The following is a 23,906-nucleotide window of genomic DNA, read 5'->3' as shown; positions in this document are numbered from 1 at the left end:
AATGTCAGAAGGATCCTATAGACATTAAATTCATAACAAAAACAAATTACATCAAAATGATTCCCTATGTATAATTTACATTTGATCCTATATGGATACTTGAATACAATGAATAAATACGATATCATGGACACTTATACTACAATAAAAGATCAACATATTACAATAAGGTTCTCTTTGTACATTTCGTCCTATGGGATTCGGGTCGGTCCACGATAGAGGTCACAGGTGAGGGGTCCGGTAACAGAATCCGAAAGGTGTTAGGCGCCTGTTCCACCCTTTTGCTTGCATCAATTGCCATATTATGACGACTCTTAATAAACCACTGGCTAGATTACTTGGCCAATAGGAAGAGAATAACCCCAAATATATGTTTTATGTGTGGGCAAATGGGGAGTGAATCATCTTCTTTATTGTAGATTGCAAAGTGAGATACAAACTACTTTTAATCAATACAAATAATTTAAATGTGTACAAAAATTCCTTAAACAACAAGAACAAAGGAATTCAATTCTGCTATTAATCAATATAAATAAATTCAATGTATAAAAATTCATAATTAACCTTAAAATAAAATGAAATTTAGTTGAACTATTAATCAACTACAATGTAGCTCAAAATCCAATGATTTGGTTGATTTAAATATGTAAGAAATCCAAAAAAATAATTGCCTAAACTAACGTGAAGGAATTTAGTTGATTCGTTAACAAGTACAGATGTTAGTTAAAATAAAAGAAAAATAACATAATAAGAAATTTAATTGAGCTATTAATTAATAAAAATAATTTTAAATATGTAAAAGAGGAAAATTAATCATAAATAAAATGAAATTTAGTTCAACTATTAATCAATCACAATGTATACAAAAATAACCCTAAAATAAAAAATAGTGTAGTTGAACTAGTAGCCAACAAATTTAGGTTAAGAGAGGAGATCAATAGTCAATAGAGCAAAAGTTTCACTCTCTCAAAAGATGAAAGGAGACGAAAATGTTTCATACCAAGAGTTGGAGAAGATGAAGTGTAGTTTACCAAGAGTTTCACATGAAGAGTTGGGCAAGACAAGTAGATCCAAATACATTTATGGATTTGAGAGATGGAGAAAACGAATTTGAGAGTATCCCTTACTTTAACCGTCGACCAATAGAGTTATTCTTATTTTTTTTGGATTTAGAGGTGAAGAAGATGAAGTTCAGCTTTTTCTCAAAAACTTTTTTGGATTTTATGTTGTTGTGAGGGTTATGAGTGTAAATCCACACTTAAAACAAAAAAGGGATTTTATGTTGTTGTGAGGGTTATAAGTGTAAATCCACACTTAAAACAAAAAAGGCATTTTCGGTACACAATTTAATGTTTTTACCGTTTTGGTAAATATTTCCAAAAATTTTATTTTCGAAAACGATAACTTTACCGTTTTCGAAAATATTTTGTACAGTGTACCGTTTTGGTAAATAATTTCAAAAAGTCTACCGTTTTGATAATTTATTCTTTAAAAAATCTAGCTTTTCATATGTTCTCCATACATTGTGTGCAGAATATAATTATGATTACTGACAGCACATCGAAACACACCATACATTATTCGATTTATTGGACTCGAAATTGGTCTTGAACTGATTCTTTGATATACTCTAAATCCACTTGGTACATGTTTTAAATTTTTCCATAAAAATAGAATCAACCTAATCTATGATAATTTGTCCACAGTTCAGTCAAATGACCTTGAAAATGCTTAATGGATCGAAGTATATATGGACCAACAATTTGTTGGGTGTGACTGATGCCTTACACATTCCCAAATCCCTACCCTACCGCGCTTCCATCTCAGAAATGGTCAAACCATTTAGGGAACACTTTTCTGAGATGTCTTTGCGTAAATTGACCGCTTCCACACTTCGTCCAATAAAAAAGGCTGGTTGCTTCGGAGCAAGCAAAGGCATGGTATCATTACCAAACATGGAAACAACATCTACTATGGTGGGTCTATCTCTTGCACTTTCTTGTACGCATAGGAGCCCTACATGAATGCATCTCAACCTCTTTTCTTTTGGACACGTTGTATTCAACATTGGATCTATTAGCTCAACACCTGCACCTTTTTCCCATAATTCCCATGCCTGAAGCAATTCAAGAAGATTCACTTATCATATTAATCAAACTCAAACTTAAAAAACCAAATATTCTAATAAAAAAACTAATAATTAAAGTTTCATATTAGCAACTTACATATCCTATGAGATTGAGATGGTGGTGATTAAAATTATGGAAGTTGGTATTCCTCTTGCCACTCAAAATCTCTAGCAATAACACTCCAAAGCTGAACACATCTGACTTCATGGAGAAAATACCCTCCATTGCGTATTCAGGAGACATATAACCACTAAATTCAACCAATTAAAAAGAAATGGTATTAGAAAGTAGTTTATAAACATGCATGTGCAAAAATGTAAACAAATACAAAATATGATGGTTTGCTTACTATGTCCCAACAATCCTATTTGTATTTGCTTCAGATTCTTTTAGCCCAAAACTTCTTGCCATGCCGAAATCTGATATTTTTGGATTCATTTCCTCATCTAGTAAAATGTTACTGGCTTTCAAATCTCTATGAATCACTCTCAATCTAGAATACTTATGAAGATAAAGAAGTCCTTGCGCAATTCCTTCAATGATGTTGATGCGTTTCCTCCAATCTAGTAGCTTCCTTCTCATGGGATCTGCGACAAAGCAAATTAAAATATGTATATATAAACACTAGTCGTGTTTTGTGTACAGTTTATGCATGTCGAAGAGAAATAAAACTAAATAAATAGACCAAGAATATGTTATGAGTAACGATCCAGAGCAGTGTCTACATGGCACGTTATGGTTGGAGATCAAACACATCGGGCTGCATGGTTTTATAGAACATGGCTTTCTTTGGAGTTCAATGTGTTTTTATTCTATTGGACCGAGACACTGCTGTGGATCCTGATTCACATGCGACTGCCATGATTGTCTTTTATAATTGCATTTTTATGCAATGCATTTATATCATCATTTGTACCTTAAGTTAGGACGTAAATAAAATCGAATAAATATGTATAGTTGAAATTAAGAATCACAAACCAAATAGGAAGAAGTCCAAGCTTTTATTGGGCATGTACTCATAGATTAACATCTTTTCTTCTCCTTGAATGCAACAACCCAAAAGCTTTACAAGATTCACGTGTTGTAGATTGGCAATTAGTTCAATCTCATTTTTGAACTCCTTTAACCCTTGTCTTGAACTTCTTGAAAGTCTCTTCACGGCTATGTCTTGTCCATCTTGAAATTTGCCCTAAGATAATAATCTTGATTTAATTTCTCATTTTGAGAAACTAATTAGATATAAGAAAGAAAAATTCCACAAAAGAATAAATCACAATCATATTAACGATGTTTGATTCAAGAACACGTGAATATCTGCAATGGATCACAAGCTAAAAAATAATACTAGACTGTTTAGCTATTTCATTGTTAACTTGAGTGCATATTCGATAGGTTTTGGAGTTGTGAAAGGGATGGTTTCTTTGTGTCCAAATCTTATTAGGGCTGCAATCTAAGCGAGTTGGAGTGTAAACCCAGGCTCAACCCAAGTGGCCAGACCCTCAACCTGAGCTCAATTCAACTCAACAATTGAGCTTAAGCTCACTAACCCGAGCTCAACCTAAGCTTGATCTTCTAAAATCAAGTTAGCCCGAGTTAAGTAATTTCAGGTGAGTTGGATGAGTAGGGGTTGTTGAATGACTTTAATTTCATTTCAATTAGCAAGTAAAATATTATTTGTAAAAAGAAATACAATATCAAATGCAACCTTCAATTAATCCACCACTAGAGAATATTTAGGCAAACCATACTAAACTAAAGCCTACAATAATATCCAATTCTCCACAAACCATGACAATAAGATGCAATAAGAAAGCTAAATATAAAAAAATCTATAACTAATATAAAAATATTTATGCATTAGTATATAACATCAGGTTCTGGTTGAGTTGGGTTGACCACACCCTCAACCTAAATTGAGGTCGGATTGAGATATTCTAATCCAAGCTCAACTCATCTTCTACATAACTCGGCCCAAGTTCGCCCATCAATTGGGTTGAGCTCAGGCCAGGCCATCCAGTTGCAGTCCAAGATCGTATGCACCCAAGGTGGTAGATTGAAATCCTGCTCCCACACTTAAACATGTGCCACGTAAGCCACAATCCAAGGAAATTTTGAAGATGTGAAATTTTAGAATTAATTCCTTGGATTGGGGCTTACGTTGCATGTGTTGAGGTGTGGAAGGAGGGTATCAATCCTCCACCCTGGGTGCATAAGATCCGGTCTATTCCATGTGACAGTGATCTCTATGATGATGATCCAAGACCTTTAAGTTATCAACATTGTAGTAGATTGATTGGTTTGTCACATCGAAACATTTGATGCCAATTTGATATTCATGATTTAATTTCAACATCTCAATCGAGACACCACATGGGGTGCTTGAGCACGTGAAAGTTTATCCCCCGCTTGTTATTGGTCCAAGTTATTAGAGTACTAGAGGACATCTCCTTCTTTTTTTTACATTAGGTTATGTTTTGAGCATATATAAAAGCCATTTTTTTCCTTTTTCCACTTATTTCTGTAATGCATGACAGATTAGTGCAATGAGAATAGTTTCACTTTTCATCGTCTCCCTCTTATCTTCTTAGGGTTTACATTTACTAACGTGGTATTGGAACGGTTCGATTCTAAGACTCTTGTTTGCACCTTTGAATCTTCTTTTCATCCAAGAACTCCCTTCAATCAACCTCAATAGATCGATTCACTCATGCCAATTGTAGTATTGAATGGAGTAGTTTGATTGCAGTTTTTAGATTAACCCTAAACCGGTCTCAAATCGTTTCTTGATAAATTTTAGGTTTATTTCATTGAATCTATGATTGAACATTGTGCAGATCCAGCCCTCATTGACTCCTTGATTTCAAATCGACTTTGATTTTTCAATCGTAGCTTTAATTGGAATTGATTTCAGTTGGACTCTACCGTGGAGTAGACTTTTGAGCTGACTCGTGGCACATTTATGTGAGTAGATTTAGATTGGTGGTACATCTATTCTCTTTTGTGAATGGTTCTAGCATCAAAGACTTTTTTACTTAGTTATTTTGCATTATTTTTGGATTGCCATGCCAATTGAATGAGATGATTCACTTCGATCAATTAGTGTGCGACTTGATAGAAAAAGTTATTCTTATTAGAATTATGTTATAGTTCTTTTTTTGAAACTAAAGAAGATGTAGGGCTATGTTATTGGGGATATAACTATGCCTACTTATTAAACATATACGAAATATGTAGATTTGTTTGATACATGGGAAATCAATAATTCCAAAATTATCATCTGGTTCAACAATTCTATCAAACAATCTATTGTTACCCAACTAGCCACATATGAGATGACCAAGGAAATTTTGGATCACTTAGCAAGGTTGTACACCCAGTCCAACTTTGCTAAGCGATATCAGTTGGAGATAGATATTATAGCAGTTAGAGAAGAAGATAAGGCCATTCAAGACTTCTATGCTGCCATGACTGACTTTTGGGATAAAAAAAAATTGGCTCTCAATAAGTCCACTCATTTAAGTTCTTTTGCACCCAATTTTACTTATAGAAATGAGTAACAACTTGTTCAATTCTTGATGGCTCTCCGTGATGTTTTTCAGGCACTTCGTGAGTACATTTTCCATCACAACCTCTTCCTTCCATTGATTTTGTAGGTAGTGAGCTTCTGGTTGGGGAAGTGCACCTCAAATCGCAATCTAGTAAGGGTTTTCTCCCTATACCCACTCAAGTGGTTATGATTGTTCCCTTTAAATAACCATCTAGTACGCAGAGTCAGAGTTAGAGTCGACATAGACCAAGAGTTGAGATTGATGAGTACAATTTTTGCAATTAGAAGGGGTATTGAAAGGCTCAGTACCCTATGATACTTAGTCGAGGCCAACAACTTCATCCTGTTCCGAGGCCTAGGCATTACCATACTGCAACAGTGGCTTCCCTCCTTGGACTTGCCGCAATGATTGCACCTTCCAAAGGAGATTCCCTAGCTTCCACCTCTGCTTTGTCAGGGCTTGCAGAGTAGTTCCAAAAGTTCCTCTCATTCAACATCAGGCTTTTACCTCTTCCTCGCCTATAGGTTTGTCATCGTCATATGACATATAATCACCTCTTTATTTGCTTATTTATTTCCATATTCATCTTTTATTCCTATTATGACTATTGATGACACATCCATGTCATTAGTAGGTGTTGGTTCCATTGTTATCCCTACTTGGTTCGTTATGATGTTTGTTACATTCCTCAACTCACTCTAAATCTTATTTCTATTGGTAACTTATGTGATTTTAGATATTCAATTCATTTCACATCTACCTCTTCTTCTTGTGTGCATGTCCTCATTCAAGAGGCTAATTGGGATGGGCTATAGAGATAGAGGATTGTACTTGTTGGATGAGCTTCATCTACTTGATATTGTTGCCTCTAGTGTCGATTTATCATCTTTCATCTTAGTTATACTTTATCTAGTTTTTTTTGCTTGTGGCATTCTCACCTTGGACATGTTTATGGTTCCCGTTTGAGATATTTAGCTTCATCTGGTGCTTTAGGAAGTTTGCAAATTGATGATATTTCTGACTATAGTGGTGTTAAATTTGCTAAAGTTTCCACTTTACCTTTTAATAATAGTATTTAAATTTCTTATGTTCCATTTGATTTAATTCACTATGATGTTTAGAGACCCATCCCTATTGAAACTAAAGGAGCTTATGATATTGTGTTTCCTTTATTGATGATTATACATGTTATTGTTGGGTTTATCTCATGAAACATCATTTTGAATTTTTTCACATTTTTAACACTTGTTAAAACACAACACTCAACCACTATTAAATGTTTTTTATGTGATTTGGGTGGGGAATATACTTCTAGTGATTTTTCTACTCCTTGCCTCTGATGGGACCATTCATCAATCTTTCTGTACTGATACTCTCGAGCAGAATGGTGTTGCTAAATGCAAACACAGATATACTATTGAGACTACTCACTTACTTCTTCTCTCTACTAGTATTCCTAGTACGTTTTGGGGTGAATAAATTCTCACTATCGTTCATATAATCAACAGGATTCCTACTGCTCTTACTTTTGGCATTTCTTCCTGTGAAAGACTCTATGGGCAAGTCCTAGATTATTCCTCGTTGAACGTATTGGGTTGCAGATACTTTGTACTTAAATAATATGTTGAGCGTTTTAAGCTATCTGCTCGTTCTATTATATGTGTATTTCTTGGCTATGATAAAGGCAAAAAGGGATATCGTTGTTTTGATCCTAGTGCACAAAAACTGTGTCTCTCGTCATGTTGTGTATTTGAAACACCTCCATTTATTCTCTATTCCTACCAACTTACATAGTTTCACCAAGTCCGTTCTCATACGGATTGATCCTTTTTCTAATGTTGATGTATTGTCTACTGATTGTTTCACCCACACATTACCACTCTCTCTTTTTATTTTTTCTGCATGTTTTGATGCTCTTCCTCCTCTATTCTCATTATCCTCAATGCACCTGTAATCCTCATCCCAAGCTTGATGATTATTCATGTTATTCTACTATCTTTTCTTCCTTCTTAGCATTTATTCATAGTCTATAAGAGCCCAATTCTCACAAGAAAACTACTCTTGACCTACTTTGGCAACAAGTTATAGATGAAGAGCTTTATATATTATAGAAGACAAAGACTTGGGATTTAGTACCCTCCCACCTGGAAAACTCACTGTTGAATCTCGTTGGGTTTACAAAATGAAGACCAAGTATAATTATTCTATTAGGCTCAATTGGTTGTAAAAGGAGTTCGCCCAACAATACAATTTTGATTATGAAGAGACTTTTGCTCCCATAACAAAAAAAAACCATCATTCACATATTGATTATAGTTACATCTACATTTTAGTGGCATATTTCTCAGATGGATGTCAAATATGCCTTCCTCAATCGGAATCTCATTGAATAAGTTTACATAGACCATCCTCTTAAGGTGTTCTATTATCTTAGAGAGGTATGCAGACTCAAAAATGTATTATATGGTCTCAAACAAGCACCTTGGGCCAAGTTTGCAAAATTCTCTACAATGGTAGGGTTACTTGGCTTCCACTACAATGCTTATGGTTTTATTTTGTTCACTTGTTCCACTTCTGTTGTCCACATCCTTATCATTCTCTATGTTGATGATATGATTCTGACTAGGTATGATTTTGATGGAATTGCTCAATTGAAATTTTAGTTACGTCACCAGTTTGAGGTGAAACATTTGGGACCCTTACGTTACTTTATTGGCATTGATGTAGCCTCATCTCCTAAAGGCTATATACTCTTTCATTCCAAGTACACTTCTAACTTCATTTGGTTAGTCTGCCTCATTGATTCTCTGACTATTGAGATCCCTCTTGAGCTTAATTCTTAGTATATTGCTTCTTATAGTTCTCTTATGCCCAATTCGACTCTTTATCGCATTATTGTTGGCAGCTTAGTCAATCTCACCATCATTTGGCCCAATACTGCATATGTAGTTCATATCCTTAGTCAAATTTTCTCCTCTCCTACTATTATTCATTGGGTTGTTGTTTTTCGTATTCTTAGATATGTTTGGGGGACTCAATATTAGAGTTTATTATTTCCTTCCACGTCTATTCTAAATCTTAAAGTCTACTCTGATGTTCATTGGGCTGGTGATCCCTAAGATCGCAAGTCCATTAGTGGTTTTTGTGTTTGTTTAGGTAACTCTCATCTCCTAGAAAAGTAAGAAACCATATGTTGTTTCTTATTCTTCCACAAAGGCCGAGTACCATGCCATGGCCTCTACCATTGCTGAGATAGTTTGGTTGCAATGGTTGCTTGTAGATATGGGAATTCATCTCTCTACCCCAATGCCTATGTATTGTGATAATTGGAGTGTTATTCAGATTGCTCACAACTTTGTGTTTCATGAGCATACCAAACACATTGAGATTGATTGCCATTTCACACGCCACGATCTTTAAAACACACCATTACCTTGCCTTTAATCTCGTCATCATTGTAGTTTTCCAATTTCGAAATCTTACACCATTCAATGCTTCTGCTTTCTTCTTGGCAAACTCTCGATGGTTCTTGTAGCCACATAGTAAGTTTGAGGGAGGGGGGGGGATATTATCATATTAGGGAGAATTTAAATCTTTATACATTAGGTTATGTTCTAGGCATATATATGAGCCTTTTTTTCCTCTTATTTTTGTAATTCACGATAGATCAATGCAATGAAAATGTTTTCTCTTTTCTTATTCTCCCTATGATCTTCTTAGGGTTTAGATTTACTAACACAAGTGATAGAAAAGATTTGAGTTCGATTATACTCATTCCTTATCGTAGTAGGTTCTCTCGAATTTAAGTAGAGTTTGATTGAAAATTAATCGAATTTATTGAAGAATTGTAGACACCCCATTTTTTGCACTTGCCTGATTAATTAACTCATCAACACGATTGCAACGGTTTTCAATAATGGATAAATATTCTAATGTTTTTAGTTGTTACTAGATGTATTTTCAAAATTCGGATGAGATATTTCAAGTAAGCAAACTTTATATGTCATGCTACGTTAGGAAAATATGACAAAAAAATATAGAAATCATTATTTTTAGACAAAAAGAAGCTTTACGAGAAAAATCATAAAAAAATGGCCAAATTATCAAAATACCCCTGACATCAAAACATCCATAGATCCTACATTACGTTTGGGAAAATCTTTTCGAATATATAAAACAATAAATTAAAATCAAATAAACTGTTTCGCTAATTTCCACAAAATTCGATAAAATTACGAAAATACTCCTCATAGGATTCACAATCATGTCACCCAGAAAAACCCATATATAATACAAACCAATACTCTCATTGAATTTCTTACGAAAAACTGATTCCAAAACGTTGAAAAACAACATCTCAACGTAAAAGTCCTCTTTGAGGGCAAAACGATAATTTTTTAACCCTAAAAATAAAAAAAATGATTACTACTAATTAAAACATTAATTAACATAAAGCGAAATCTTAATAAATCAAATTAAAATTTTTGAACAAATAAAATCAATTAATTAAGCTCACGGGCCAAATTTTAAATAGTGGTCTATTTACTTAAGTGGGGCCCACATGATATTTAATAAATAACCCTCCATCGGAGGTCCCAAAGAATTAAAAATATAATTTAATAAATAACCCTCTGTTGGGGGATTTTTTAAAAATTAAAAAAAATTCTCATTCTACGTAAATCAAAATATTCAAAATTCAAAATTCAAATAAAATTTATCTAAAATATTATCCTAATCAAAACAACTTAACAGATTAGTTAGAAATAGACTTTATCTGTAATCGACCTAATCCAAACTCTAATTTTATCACAAAGCTCTTTAAAAATGAGCTTCCAACACCTAATTTCGTAGGTCAAGAAAAATCCTAGAAAAGAGAGGTCAAAATCTCTTCCAATACTTTCTAAAATCCTAAATCTGAAGCCCCAAGTCCATACCTAATCCCTAGGCCTCAATTTTTTACCTAAAAAGCACTCAGAAACTCTTAAAAATATCCCAAAAAACTAGTTAAATATTGAGATCTAAGAGAAGAAAATCTCATCTCAAATATCGAAAACAGATTTAACAACAGAGATAAAAGCGAGAAGATTTATACAAAGAATGCTCTTCGTCAGGTTATGAGGGAATCGATCGTCGCAATCACTCAAGTAAAGGAAGGTAACTCTTATTGTATTTCTTTAGGCTATTTTTGCAATATAAATTTTTTTAGAAAAATAGAGACATGCATTCGTCAGGTAGGATTGGTGTCTAACATCTTCCAATCCCGTAATGTGATCCCCATACCTATAGTTTTTTTCATAGTTTAATATTTCTTATGCTTTAGAGTGATTTTTCAGTTCATAGAGAGTTAAACCTAGGTGGCGACTCCCAAAAATAAAAAACGGATCTGCACCCGTGGATTGATGGTATTTTCAATTGCGACTTCATTGGGGATAGTTTGAGGATCAAACTTGAAAAATCCCAAATATTGATGCATTGCAAAATTGGCCTAATTTTTTTCTTCTTTTTCTTTTATTTATTTATTTGAATTCTTTTGGCATAGTTGTAAATTGTTTGATTGCTTTTATTGTTTGTAGACATTTTTTTTTAGTGATTTTTTTAGAGTCTTAATTTAGGGTCACGTGGGTTGCGTTTAGTGACCCATAATAATTTAAAATTTTCAAAAAATACTGGAATGATGATATAATGGTGATCCCCTCCTAATTCATTGATGGTTCTTCCAAGCTTACAAAAAATTGATGATTTTAGGGATTTCTTTATTGGATTCAATTTCATCAAGGAGAGGGCTTTCGATTGATTTAATAAGATTACAGAGAACTTGAATTGAAGAACTCGAATCCATTGAAATTAGGGCTCAAACTGATGGACCCATTAGAACTTCACCCACGCGCACACGTCTTTGTTAAATTGAACTAAAGCCCCCACACAAAAAGCTAATCTTTTTTGAGTCATCTTTGAAGAATCAGGGTTACAAAGATAAGATTGAGATTCGAGATAGTTAGAAACCTTCCATTTCGAGAATCAAGTCTAGTATCTTTTGATTGAATCCCTTAGAGACTCGATTTTCGAATTGGGTCAATAGCTTTACCTTCTTGTATTCATTGACATATGAATCTGTGCCTATATCTCATTCTCGATCAAACCTGAAACACAGGAGATCTCGTGATTATTGAATTGGTAACGAAGGAATGGGTGAAAACTATGACGTTGGGATCTATAGAGCTTTTCAGCTAGAGTTTTTAAGTCGGTGAGATAGGTTGAGAGGTTGGAGAGATCTGGGTCGTTAGTGAAAGTGCCCTCGATCCGGGGGGTGCGCGGATCTACTTTTGATTTTTGAGGTTTTGGAGTCGCCACCTAGTTATTACGGTTTAGGAATCGAATACTGACTCTAAAAGGGAAATAATACTAATCTACAAAAGAAAAATACGGGTCCGGGGATCACGTTACAGGGTTGGAAGGTGTTAGGCACCAACCCTACCCAGTCAATGCCGGTCTTTACTTCTTCCCAAATAGAACTACATTGCTAAAAAGACCTAATCAATAAATTTTTTTTTAATCTTTACCTTTATGAAGACAACGGTCTTGTTCCCTCATATTTGGTAGAATAGTTCTTTGTTCAACACTCCTCGCTTCGTTCTGTCACCGGATTCGTTTCGGATCTCGAAAATAGAGTATCTCCTTCTGAATTTTTCTAATTTTTTTTATGGATTTCTAGGGTATTTTGAAAAGGTTTCTAGGTATTTTTTGAGCTAAAGTTGAGGTATGGATGTTAGGTAAGGAGTTGGGACTTCAAAATCAAGGTTTATGGGAGGTTAGAAAAGCTTTTTGACTTACTTTTTCTAGGGTTTATTTTTTGATACGAAAATAAGTTGTAGGGACCCCTATTTATAGATTTTTTTAAGTGCTTATTTTGATAGACTTAGTGTTTAATTATAATTCTTTTAGAGAGAGTTATTGTTTATTTAGAATTGTTTTAAATAGAGTTATTATTTAATTAAAATTATTTTAAATAGAGTTATTGTTTAATTAGAACTCTATTAGGGTTTTAACTTTTAGTCTCACTTGATTGACTTTAAGATTTTGACTTTAGTCTTACTTAATTGAATTTAAGATTTTGACTTTAGTCTTCCTTGATTGACTTTAAGATCTTGACTTTAGTCTTACTTGATTGACTAAGAATATATTTTTGGAGAACCCCCATTTATTATATCTTTAATTCTTTGGGCCTCTAGATGGAGGGGTCATTTAATAAATATCTAGGCAACCATCAACAATTTTGCCTGAGAGCCTGATTGATCCATTTTTTTGGTTCATATTTTTAAATTAATTTTATTAATGTTTCACTTTACATTATTTAATATTTTATTTATTAATTTCAGAATTTTAAATTTTTTTGATTGAAAAATTATCGTTTTGCCCCTAAAGAGAACTTTTGCGTTTCAAGTCGGTTTTTGATGTTCCAGGATGTTTTAGAATCATTTTTTCATAAGGAATGCAATGTAAATATTAGTTTGTGTCATTTATGAATTTTTTTGTGCGAAATGGTCATGAACTTTATGAGGGATAATTTTATAATTTTGTCAAATTTTGTGAAAATTAGTGAAATGATTTATTTGATTTTGATTTGTTATTTTATGTGTTTGAAAGGATTTTTCTAAGCGTTATGTAGGCTCTAGGGATGTTTTGAGGTTAGGGATATTTTGGTAATTTGATCATTTTTTAGTAATTTTTATCGTGAAGCTTCTTTTTGTTTGAAAAATGATGATTTCTATGTTTTTGAGGTTATATTTTCCTAGCGTAGCGTGGTTTCTACAGTTTTGTTAGTTTGAGATACCTTATTTGAATTTCTGAAACTTATCTAGCAACAAAATATAGTATTGGAATGATCATCCATCATTGGGAACCGTTGCGATCAGGTTGACGAATTGATTAATCAGGTGAGTGAAAAAATCGGGTGTCTACAGTTAGAGAGGATGATGTCTGTTTGGCTTTTGAGCTCTAACAGAGCTTTAATGGCCGATGAGTTGGGTTTTTTTTTTTTTTTCAAGATTTAGGTTCATTTTTGTTCCCTCTTTTAATACTCTCTGCATCTCTCAATCCATTCTCACCCATTATCATCAAAACCCATTCTCTCAATCACACCCAAATCCCTTTCATGAATGAAATTGATTCTCAAACTCCCCTCTATCAATCTCTTTCCAGATCCACAAAACCACCATAAAAATACCATTATTGGAAATTTTGAAACCCCTATTCATTTCCCCTTTCACTATTGCAGCTCTCGATTAGATCGGTTGAGCTTTGATGATTTCAACGTGGAAAAGGCGGTTCGTCGTAGTTTCCCTTGCCCTTATTGCTTTAAAGACTTCTATTCTTGGGTTGCGATCTTCTCCAAATCCTCGTTTTGAGCCTTTGTTCATAAAAATAAATTTTTTTTACTAAATCAGAAGTTTAGATAAGGATTAAATTAAGGTTTTGTTGGTGTCTAACATACTTTGATTTGAATCCGATTAGAAGGGTTTAAAGAGATTACTTAAAAAAAAAACCCATATTTGATTTGGTGTTTGAAGAAAAGGTTGGATCGACGTAAATACTAGCAACTTTTCTCAATTGGATAATTCCAATGTTCTGATAGTCGAAAAGACCTTGAGATTGTTGGAGATGATTTCGTCTCTTATAAAAGTCGAACTACAATATGTGAGGATACGAAGTATGTTTCTATGATTTTAAATGTTGAAGATTTCCAGCATAGTGACGGCTCACTCAATGGTGATTCTTTGGAGCATTTGTAGTTTTCTCCTCAGAGATCAGGGAGCACAAGATGGCATGATAAAGAACAATGGCTTGGCTAAAATGTTGGTTTTGATGCAGAGTAATTGCTCACCATTCGTTCGTGAGATGATTGGTAATTTGATTAAGATATTTCATGTGAAATCAGAATTGTGTCTTTTGAGTTAAAAAAAATAAAATAAAATAGACTTATTGGCAACCCCCTCTTTTTTACAATGGTGTTAAGGAGAGAATACTTTTTTTTCTATTGTCACACCAATTTTTTCTAGTGAGATGCGACGTTATTCATGAAAACCACAACTCCAGTTATGTACCTCTATGATATATAAAACTGGGGCATCAGTATCATTCGATCAGGTGACCTTGAAAGGTATATCAATGCATCCACACTGGAACGACTTGAGCCTTTGTCTTATTGTAAGCCACAAAGTCACATGTTCCGATTGCCAACGTAGTACTAGTACGTGATCTGTCTCCTTATTGGACGTTAGACCATTTATGAAAGCTACAACCTTAAACTCGTACCTATACGGTATATCAAACCAAATCACTACTTACTGTTTGATTGAATACACTCGAAAGGTATATAAGTGCACTTGGAAAATGATGACCAGATAAATTGCATGTAATAAACTTAGAATCTAAAAACCTTTTTATAGGTCATTACCAAAACCTACCATGGGTGTTCTCGGGTTGTTCTATTCAATCCAACAAAAAGGTAAGTGGGTGGATCGGTCCATATCGCTTAAATTGAACCTGCAGTACCGGTCCAACCCAATAGACGTAACTAATGAGACATATCGATCAATGTCAAGTTAAACTAGTTAGTCCAATTGGTAAATGAATCTTATGGATCTACACATGGATTGATTGGACTAATTGGCTTAAAAATATTGGATGAAGTGATTCAAGTAGAACACTCGGATCCATTGGCTCGAAACGGCCCAAACTCAAATGGGTACATAAGTTTCAATCATTTTGTATTGGTCAGTTTAATTCAATAGATTAAATATTTCGTAATTGACAAGATCAAGATTAACAAGAAAATCATAATAAGGGATATATCAATTAGCACAATCTAGATCTTACTTTTAGAAGATCGTACAACCCTTAATCATGATTTGAAATTTTCTAAGATTCTTAATCAATCAGCAAATCATCTTCATATAATATTTCTTACTCAGAATGTTTCATCGATTAGAGACTCTGAATCTAGGGGTTAACTTAATCAATGTTATTAAGAGGAAGCTTTATTTCTAATTGCTAAAAACCTACTTTTGGATTCGCAATCAATAATCCCCCTTTGATGGGGTTATAAGGTTATCATTGCACCTAAGCTCAATTGTCCATTATCTTACTAGAGTCATTAGTTCGGTGAGACAAAACGAACGTCAACACTAAGTGAATCATAAAAAATGAACTTAAAATCTCTTAACATTACACAATTGTTCCCTAAAGATCATAGTGCCTCAGTCAGCAATCAAGCTCATTATGGATACTTGTCTTGAGTTTTCATAAGTCATTTGGGCTAGTTTGAGTCTAATTTTTTCGGCAATGTCATGTTTTCTTTAGATCGAGTCTATAATTTTTATTTTTATTGAGTCAAGTTAGTTTGTCAAGTCTACAATGGCGTCTGTCACCCCATCTTAATTTTATTGAATAAAAGAATTTCTAAATACCTCGAACGCATTAACGAATTAATTAATAATCTGACTTCAAGGAGATATTCTTTTAGTAAGGAACCCCTCCGGAATGAGAAGATAAATGTATTGCTCAACCTAAAATCGATGAAGTAAAGGTCATTAATCTCAAAACAAAAAAATAATTCCTAAGAAATTTAAATAAGAACTATCATATCCCAAGAGGAATATGAGTAGATACTGAATTTACTCAGAAATTTTAAAAAACTTGTTTATGTGATCCTATGATGATATATTAGATGTAAACTTAGGTGTCGTCCAACATGGAATAGATACTCGTCCGATAAAATGCAAATATCAATGATATCAAATAAAATGTTACAAAATGTATTAATGTTGTCATAATTGCATCTCGAGTTGCAAAGTTCATCCAACCAAATATCATTAGTCGATATGAGGTACCTTCAAAAGTGATATCTGATAACAGGTTACACTTCAAAGTCAAGGTTATTATTTTATGTTCAAAGTTCAAGCTCTGTATCAGAAATCAGCTCCCTACCATCCTCAGACTAATGGAATGGTTGAAGTAGCCAATAAAAGTCTCAAGACAATCATTAGAAAGATGTGTTAATCACATTGGTCAGAGAAGTTACCATTCGTGTTAAGGGCATATCGCACTTCAATACGATTTTTCATAGGAGCCACTTCCTACTCTATAGTTTATGATATGGAAGTAGTCTTACCTGTTGAAATGAAAATCCTATCTCTCAGGGTTTTGATGGAAAGTTAGTTGTTAGAGGCAGACTGAGTTTGTCAACAATATAAAGAACTAAACTTGATCAAAGAAAAATGACTTAAAGCTCTGTACCATGTGCAAGCTTATGAGAGATGAGTTGACCGCGCTTTTGAGAAAAAGGTCAAAGCTTGTCACTTGGAAGTCGGGGATTTGATACTAAAAAAATTGAGTTTTTATCTTTGACCCTAGAGGGAAGTTCAAACCTAATTGAGGAGGTTATTTCATCATCAAAGAAATATTACTTGGAAAAGTCGTCAGACTTCAAAACCATGATAGAATTGAACTACAAGAACTAATAAACCTTGACCAGATTAAGAGGTACTACATTTAAGGAGGTCATTTTCGACCGAATTAATTTTCATGTTACCTAGTTGAAATCTCCTTTCTCGGTCCTTTGCAACCTTTTTAGAAGAATAAATAAATAAAAAAAGAAATTATCTTCTTCTTTCTCAGCCCGACCACCCAACCTAGGGGAGGGAATGTATTGAACTACGTTTTGGTTTGATCCCAAAATTCTAGGGTACATAGGCAACCTGAAAAGTTACTTCAGGTCTGACCACGTCAATATATATATATATATATTCCCCTATAAAGAGATAGAAAAAAAAATAAAAAACAAGGATATTGTAAAAATGTGGAAGAAAATTCAAAGAAAAAAAAAATTTTAAATGCCACACAAGGGACATTTGGGTTTTGAGCTTCAAACTACCTTTGTTTCTATACCTAGTCCTAAGCTTCCCTACATAAGTCCTCTTAAGTACTGTACGGAAAAGTCAAGGAAAGTAGCAAAACATGATCAGGCAGTAACTCCAGAAGATTAGAAGGGAAGAAAAAGAAAAAAAAAGTGACTTGCTAGGTTGAAAATCCGAAATGACGACTTAGGCAAAAATAAAGGCAAGCTTGCAAAGTTGAAAGCCCGAAAGGAAGGCCTTGGTAACAATTAGAGAAAAGAAAAAAAAAGTCTACTAGGTTGAAAACCAGAAAGGGTGACTTAGGCAAAAATCAAGGCAAGCTTGCAAGGTTGAAAATCCGAAAGGACAACCTTGACAACAATCAGAGCAAAGAAAAAAATTATAAGCTCGCTAGATCGAAAATCTGAAAAGACGACCTAGGTAAAAGCTAGAACATGCTCGCTGGATTGAAAACCTAAAAAAACAATCTAGGTAAAAGTTAGAGCGATCAAAAGAAAATCTCTATCGAGTTGAAAATCTAAAAAGACGGTCCGAACCGAAACATCAGAAGTCAGAATGACCAAGCTTCAATACCCAGCTTAAACCAAGCAAAGACTCAAAAGCCACGAGTATCTTATTTACGATTAATCTGAAAATTTTCACTTCCCTGAGTGAACCAAGAGGGAGAAGGGTGGATTCTACGATGAATCTCAAAAGGAAATATTTTGTTCTCTTGAGCTTGACTCAAAATTTTCAATGTAAAAAGTTAAAATTAAAAGTTAAATTTTTATTGCAATTGTGGTAATCAAAGATTTCAAAACTTTATAACAAGGGGCATTTTCCTTTTTTATAGCGTGTAGTTTTCCCCTTTACACTAGGAGTACCTAAATGTTCAAAATCAGTAGTATATCATTTTCATTCGTTATTCATGATAAAAAAAAATCGTTGGAAATACTTTGAATCGGCATTGAAAAATTTAAGTATGTGAAGAAGATGAGAAAATGGTAGTTTCGGTATTTCAAAAATATTATAATGTGAGATGAGATTAAGAGAGTATTAAGAAATAAAATATTTACTAAATGGACTATCAAGCTACCACCCAAAACTTAGGGACTATTTAGAAAGAAATCCCTTCATCATTGTCTTTTAAGTATTTTTCCTTAAAAATAAATGCTTTTGTGTGAGGAGAATTTGTAATTAAAGTTGAAAAATTAAGGTTTGTGGGTAGTTGAATCAACTTTAAGATATGTAAATAGTAGTTGGGTTTTAGGTTCCATGATAAAAGGCTTCTTTTATATTGTAGTTGGAAGAACCTAATTTCCAAGGGTAGGCACTATTGATAGTACTATTACTAGAAATTGGTCTAGTGTTCCAACCATTTTACCTATCAAAAGGGGAAAATGGAGAAAAAAAAAATACCTTGTAAACAGGTCCGAATCCACCTTCACCGAGCTTATTTACAGATGAGAAGTTATCCGTGGAAGCCACTATACTTTCAAAAGTGAACAATACCAACTCATGACCCTTTTTACCATGATTTTTAAGCGTGGGAGAAGGTTGAGTTTGCAACTCAAGTAATGCCTTCTCTTGGTTTGTTTCTCCTGTTTGAGAACATTAATAAGGGGAAATGAGTTTTTACCCAAGTTTAGCTATATATAAAGTCATTTACTTAATTATTAATTAAGAAGTATTACCTTTAAATTTGAGTATTTTCCCCCTGCAGTAGGCCAAAAGTTCTATTAATAAAGCAATTGCCACGGCAATGATGAACCATATCCACCACTTCACTACATGAAAGAACAAAATCATATAATTGTTTATAATCATCACTTATACATATCATAATCATCATTTATACCTTACCCTAATAATTGAGATAGGCAATAATTGAGATAGGCAACATGAATCACATTTCATTATCATATAAAAAATATAACTTGATTCATGGCATAAATAATCATAAATAGAAGAGATCTATGACTAAGGCCTTATAAAAAAAAAAAAGGTGTTCTTTACCCATTTGATGGCATAAGGATCAAATTTTTTACTTGCATGACTTTTAGGGAAATTGAGAGATTGTTGAAAATATGTCCAAAAAGAGTCACTTTGTAAATACTTTCATTATTTAGAGTTAATACATAAGAATGGGATTCTAATTTTGAGATTAATGCCATTACTTGTTTGTAATTGTGAGTGAACATATGAGTTCATTTTCCATGAGTCTACCGATCTCCACCCATTTTTTAATGTGTTGTACATAGCTAGTGTTATAAAATTATTCAACGGGCTAATCTAATGGACTGTTATTGGGCCCATTGATATAAGAATTATATCAATTTAAAAGTCAAATAATGTGGCCATTTATCCACTTAAATAATTCCTAATTATATAAGAATTTTAATGAGATTTTTTTTAGTTATGTGGGTTCCATATAAAATTTCCCAACCAAAAATTGAGAACGCTTAGCGTGGGAAGTCACTTGCATGGTGGAGCTCAATATCTGATTTGATTATATAATTATTTAATTAAATAAGAATACTAATGAAATTAGGATTGTGAAAAAGCCTATCGATTAACAAAAATTAGTATTGTTTTTCTGTTTTTGATTGAGCAAAAATTAGGATTTATAAATGATTAAAAAAATTACTATAATTTTGAAAAAAAATCTATAATTTGTTAAATTGATAATCTAATTTTATATAATATTTTATAATTTAATAAATTGTAAGTGTCATTTTATAATTTAAATATTTATTAAGGTGATTTTGTAGATGACATAATAACAAGGGTATTTATGTAATTTAAAAAAATTGAAAACTAATATTGGGTCGTGGGATGGTAATTTTATTGATTTTTTTAATGAAAATCATGACATTGATCTTCCAAAATTTGGTGTCAACAAACCAATGTTTTAAAACCATACCAGACTAAACCTGATATTTAAAAAAAAAAAAAAATCTGTCCAATTCGCTTTGGACCGATACTTCATCAAAATCATGGGTTCTTTGAAAATCAACAATTCAATCGTACGAGCCATCGATTTTCATGATTCGGTTCTTCAAAATCGAAAAATTATTATTACTAAAAATCATTTTTATCAAGATTATTTAAAGAAAAGAAGTTGAAAACATTTGTAGATTTGAAGAAAAATAGAATTTCAAAAAAAGCTTTAGTCCTTTTGTGTTTTTTTTTTCTATTGATTTACCACAAAATTCATAATTTCTTTTTCTTCTCTTTTATTTCATTTCTTACTTTTATATATTTAATAAATATAACTCAGTCCAACCGAATTGAATTTTGGTCATACCCCAGTTCGACCATTTGAACAAAATTTCGGTCTTACCATTGGTTTTATTTTTAAAACACTGCACAAACACCTATTGGGGACTTTAAAGATGTTGATATCAGTGTTTTAAAAATCAAATCGGACCGGCTGGTCCGGTCAGGTTGGATCAGACCTGTTAGCTTCTACGGATCGAATCAATTGAAAGAAATCTAATTTTATAAAAACCAATTGACCCGTTTGGTTCTATTGGTTCAACCGATTAAACCATTGACCCGATGGGGTATATGAAAGACCAGTCCTATTTTGCGTGACTTTTAACGTGACTTGTCACAATTTAGCGTGTTTTGAAATGATCTAGGGTATTATCTTATAATTAAACTAATGGAAAATGATGAAACTTACAAATATTTTAACTAATGGATCTACATGGATTGTCACGTTAGAAAAATAATACCCCAACCCTCTCAAATTCATAGCTTGACCGTACTTAAAATAAAATAAATATTATTTTGGATTTGATCTATGCTATGAAAATGGATGGCTACTAAACTCTTAAATTTCAAACTCCAATTTGTGATTTTATTATTATTTTTTTTTTTTAAACTTTTTAAAAGTTATTAAAATCTTGTAGTCTACGTCTTAAAATTACATTAAGTTAAAGGAGAAATAAAAAAATACTTACTTAATTTTTTTTAGTTTTGGGTTCGAATGGTTTAACCCACCAATTAGACGACTTTGAACCAACACGGTCAGAATATCATATGAGTCAATGGCCGTTCCAGTTTTTAAAACATTAATTATGACTAATGATTTTTTAACTCAACCTGACAGTATGACTTAAAAATTCACCGATGTGTCATACACAAAGAATCGTAGATTCTTTTCACGGGATATACAACTGCAGATGGCAGGTCGGTTTTGTATCCTGAGGGACAGAATCTATTGTTTTTGCCCATGCCACGTCGGTTAGTTTTCACGCCACCCTGTGAGATTGAGTTAAAAAAATCAGCACTCTTTGTAGGTTGAAATGACAGGCATACCTTTTTGTTGTGGTTGTGGTTGTGGTTGTGGTTGTGGGACTGGGTATTGTTGCAGAAGAAGTGAAGGAAGAACAAACAATTGGTTATCACCGGACGTAGTAAACGTTGATCCAGTACCCCAAAGGATGCATCCAGTCCCATACTGGTTAAAATTAGCGTAAGCAACACAAGAGCAGTTGCTCCAGCACTTGGTATAACAATCACTGATACCCAGACTTGGATCTTCGATGTACAAAATATTATCACCCAACATTTCACCATACGTTCTTTGCTCAAATTGTTGGTCATCAAGATCACTTCTGCACACTAATGGCTTGTGACCCACACACCCATGAGAGAAAGAACGATCTGATGAACTTTGACATGTAATCAAATATTCACCCCCATGATTGGTGATGACATCCCCTCGTGAATCCATCACCATGATAACAGAGGAAGAATCATTATTCATCTTAGTAGAAGAAATACTGAAGTACTTCTCGTCCTTATTGGAAACGAAGCTGAAGTTGAGGCTGCTTGTCCACAATTCATCATGTATGTTGTTGAAATTACTTCTATTCCAGATACCGCTCCTCCAGTATACCTCACCTCGTCGTGAGATGATCAACTGGTTTGTATCATTGTGATGGTCCAATTGTAGAGTGAAAGCCCCCGAAGCAGGGATTTGGTCAGTCAACCATGAAGTAAGAGACCAATTCTGCCTCGTCTTTAAATTCATACCAAGCTTCATCCCGGGTAAAAGTGTATCGGTAGGATAGTCGAAGCTCTGCCACAATACTACTCCTTCTCCTGTTTTTAAGACAAAATTGCCCGAATCTAGTAGAGTGGCAGTAGTAGTAGTAGTTGCTCTTCCATTAATAATGGTATTTGACACGATGATGATGGAGCTGCCAGACATAATTTTCAATTTTCCATCAGCATCAATGGTAAGAACACCGCTCATATCAGGGATTGGGGTTTCACGATTGGCCACCCACACAGGGTTTCTTTGATCTGTGTCATCTCTGAACCATATCCCTAAGTAACGGCTACTTGTAGGCCAGTTAGCAGTAAAGAAGCCTAGTATGAAGCTACCTCCGGCAGAAACTAAGGTTCCCCCGTCCGTCTGATTTTGGCCTTGCGTGATGGAGCTTGTTGAATGGGATGGTGATGGTCCCATACAAAAGCAAAGGAAAATGAAAATAAGTGTTGTGGCAGCATGGGTACAGCTTCTTTTCTTGATAGCCATTAATACTAGTAAAACAACACTGTAAAGTTGTGAAAGATGATAAATACAATATAAAGAAGAAGAAAGAAAGAGGGGTGTGAGTTGACTTAGTGATTACTTCATCACCATTCATCTTTTTTCTTTTATTTTGGTAAAGTAAGTAAGGCTGTTTTTCATGAGACAAGTAGACGACGTTGATGGGTGGGAATTTGATATCCATATACAGACTTTCCACCTCTTCGGGAGTGGATCCTCTATAGTGCTTCTTCCCTGTAGTGCCTCTTAAGTAGTAGAGATTGAAATCTTGGAAACAAAATCAGACAACTCAGCCTTGTATGGATTATGATGTAGATCAGATTTGAATTTTTTATTATTATTTTTTTTTTGAAAAAATTAGAATTCTTTGAGGCCGACGAAAATTTTGAAAATGGATGGTCCATGACCTCCAATTTTTTAAGGAAACAGATTTTGTTTTTGTGGCTATACAGGGTACTGTAGGGAAAACTCACTACAGAGGATCCGCTCCCCTCTTTGGTATGGAGCAACCAGCAGACCGTAACAAAAATAGGACATAAAGAAGAGAGAAATGAATTGGGACTAATGCCACACCAATTCCTATATAAAGCATCAAAGAATTACACACAGTTGGCATGGCGTTAGTAAAAGTTCAGTAATTTATTTGGCTACTTTTCTTACCAATGCTGAGGATAGGACCGGTTTGGTATTTTTTCTTGTTTATGGTGGTTGGATCACTAATATGATGTTTTTTTGGGTATTTCACCTCATTGAATATTTAACCGGT

At 33.7% G+C, this 23,906-nt stretch overlaps 1 protein-coding gene across 1 annotated transcript; it reads right to left on the bottom strand.

Moving 5' to 3' along the window:
- Positions 1-1,598: 1,598 nt before the first annotated feature.
- Positions 1,599-23,363, bottom strand: LOC147410188 (G-type lectin S-receptor-like serine/threonine-protein kinase CES101). Its single transcript, XM_086432432.1, has 7 exons — positions 21,898-23,363; positions 19,266-19,358; positions 18,991-19,172; positions 3,108-3,318; positions 2,479-2,716; positions 2,226-2,379; positions 1,599-2,116 (listed from the first exon to the last, which is right to left on the bottom strand). The coding sequence occupies exons 1-7, from the start codon at positions 23,123-23,125 to the stop codon at positions 1,808-1,810; spliced, it is 2,415 nt and encodes an 804-aa protein (XP_086288558.1). The 5' UTR covers positions 23,126-23,363; the 3' UTR covers positions 1,599-1,807.
- Between the last annotated feature and the right edge of the window lie 543 nt (positions 23,364-23,906).

The sequence above is a fragment of the Akebia trifoliata genome, chromosome 2 (genome assembly GCF_017979445.1).
Source record: "Akebia trifoliata isolate Shusen 1 chromosome 2, ASM1797944v1, whole genome shotgun sequence".
NCBI classification, from domain to species: domain Eukaryota; kingdom Viridiplantae; phylum Streptophyta; class Magnoliopsida; order Ranunculales; family Lardizabalaceae; genus Akebia; species Akebia trifoliata.
Note: the sequence above shows the minus strand (reverse complement) of the source record. Positions and strands in the feature narration are given on the sequence as shown.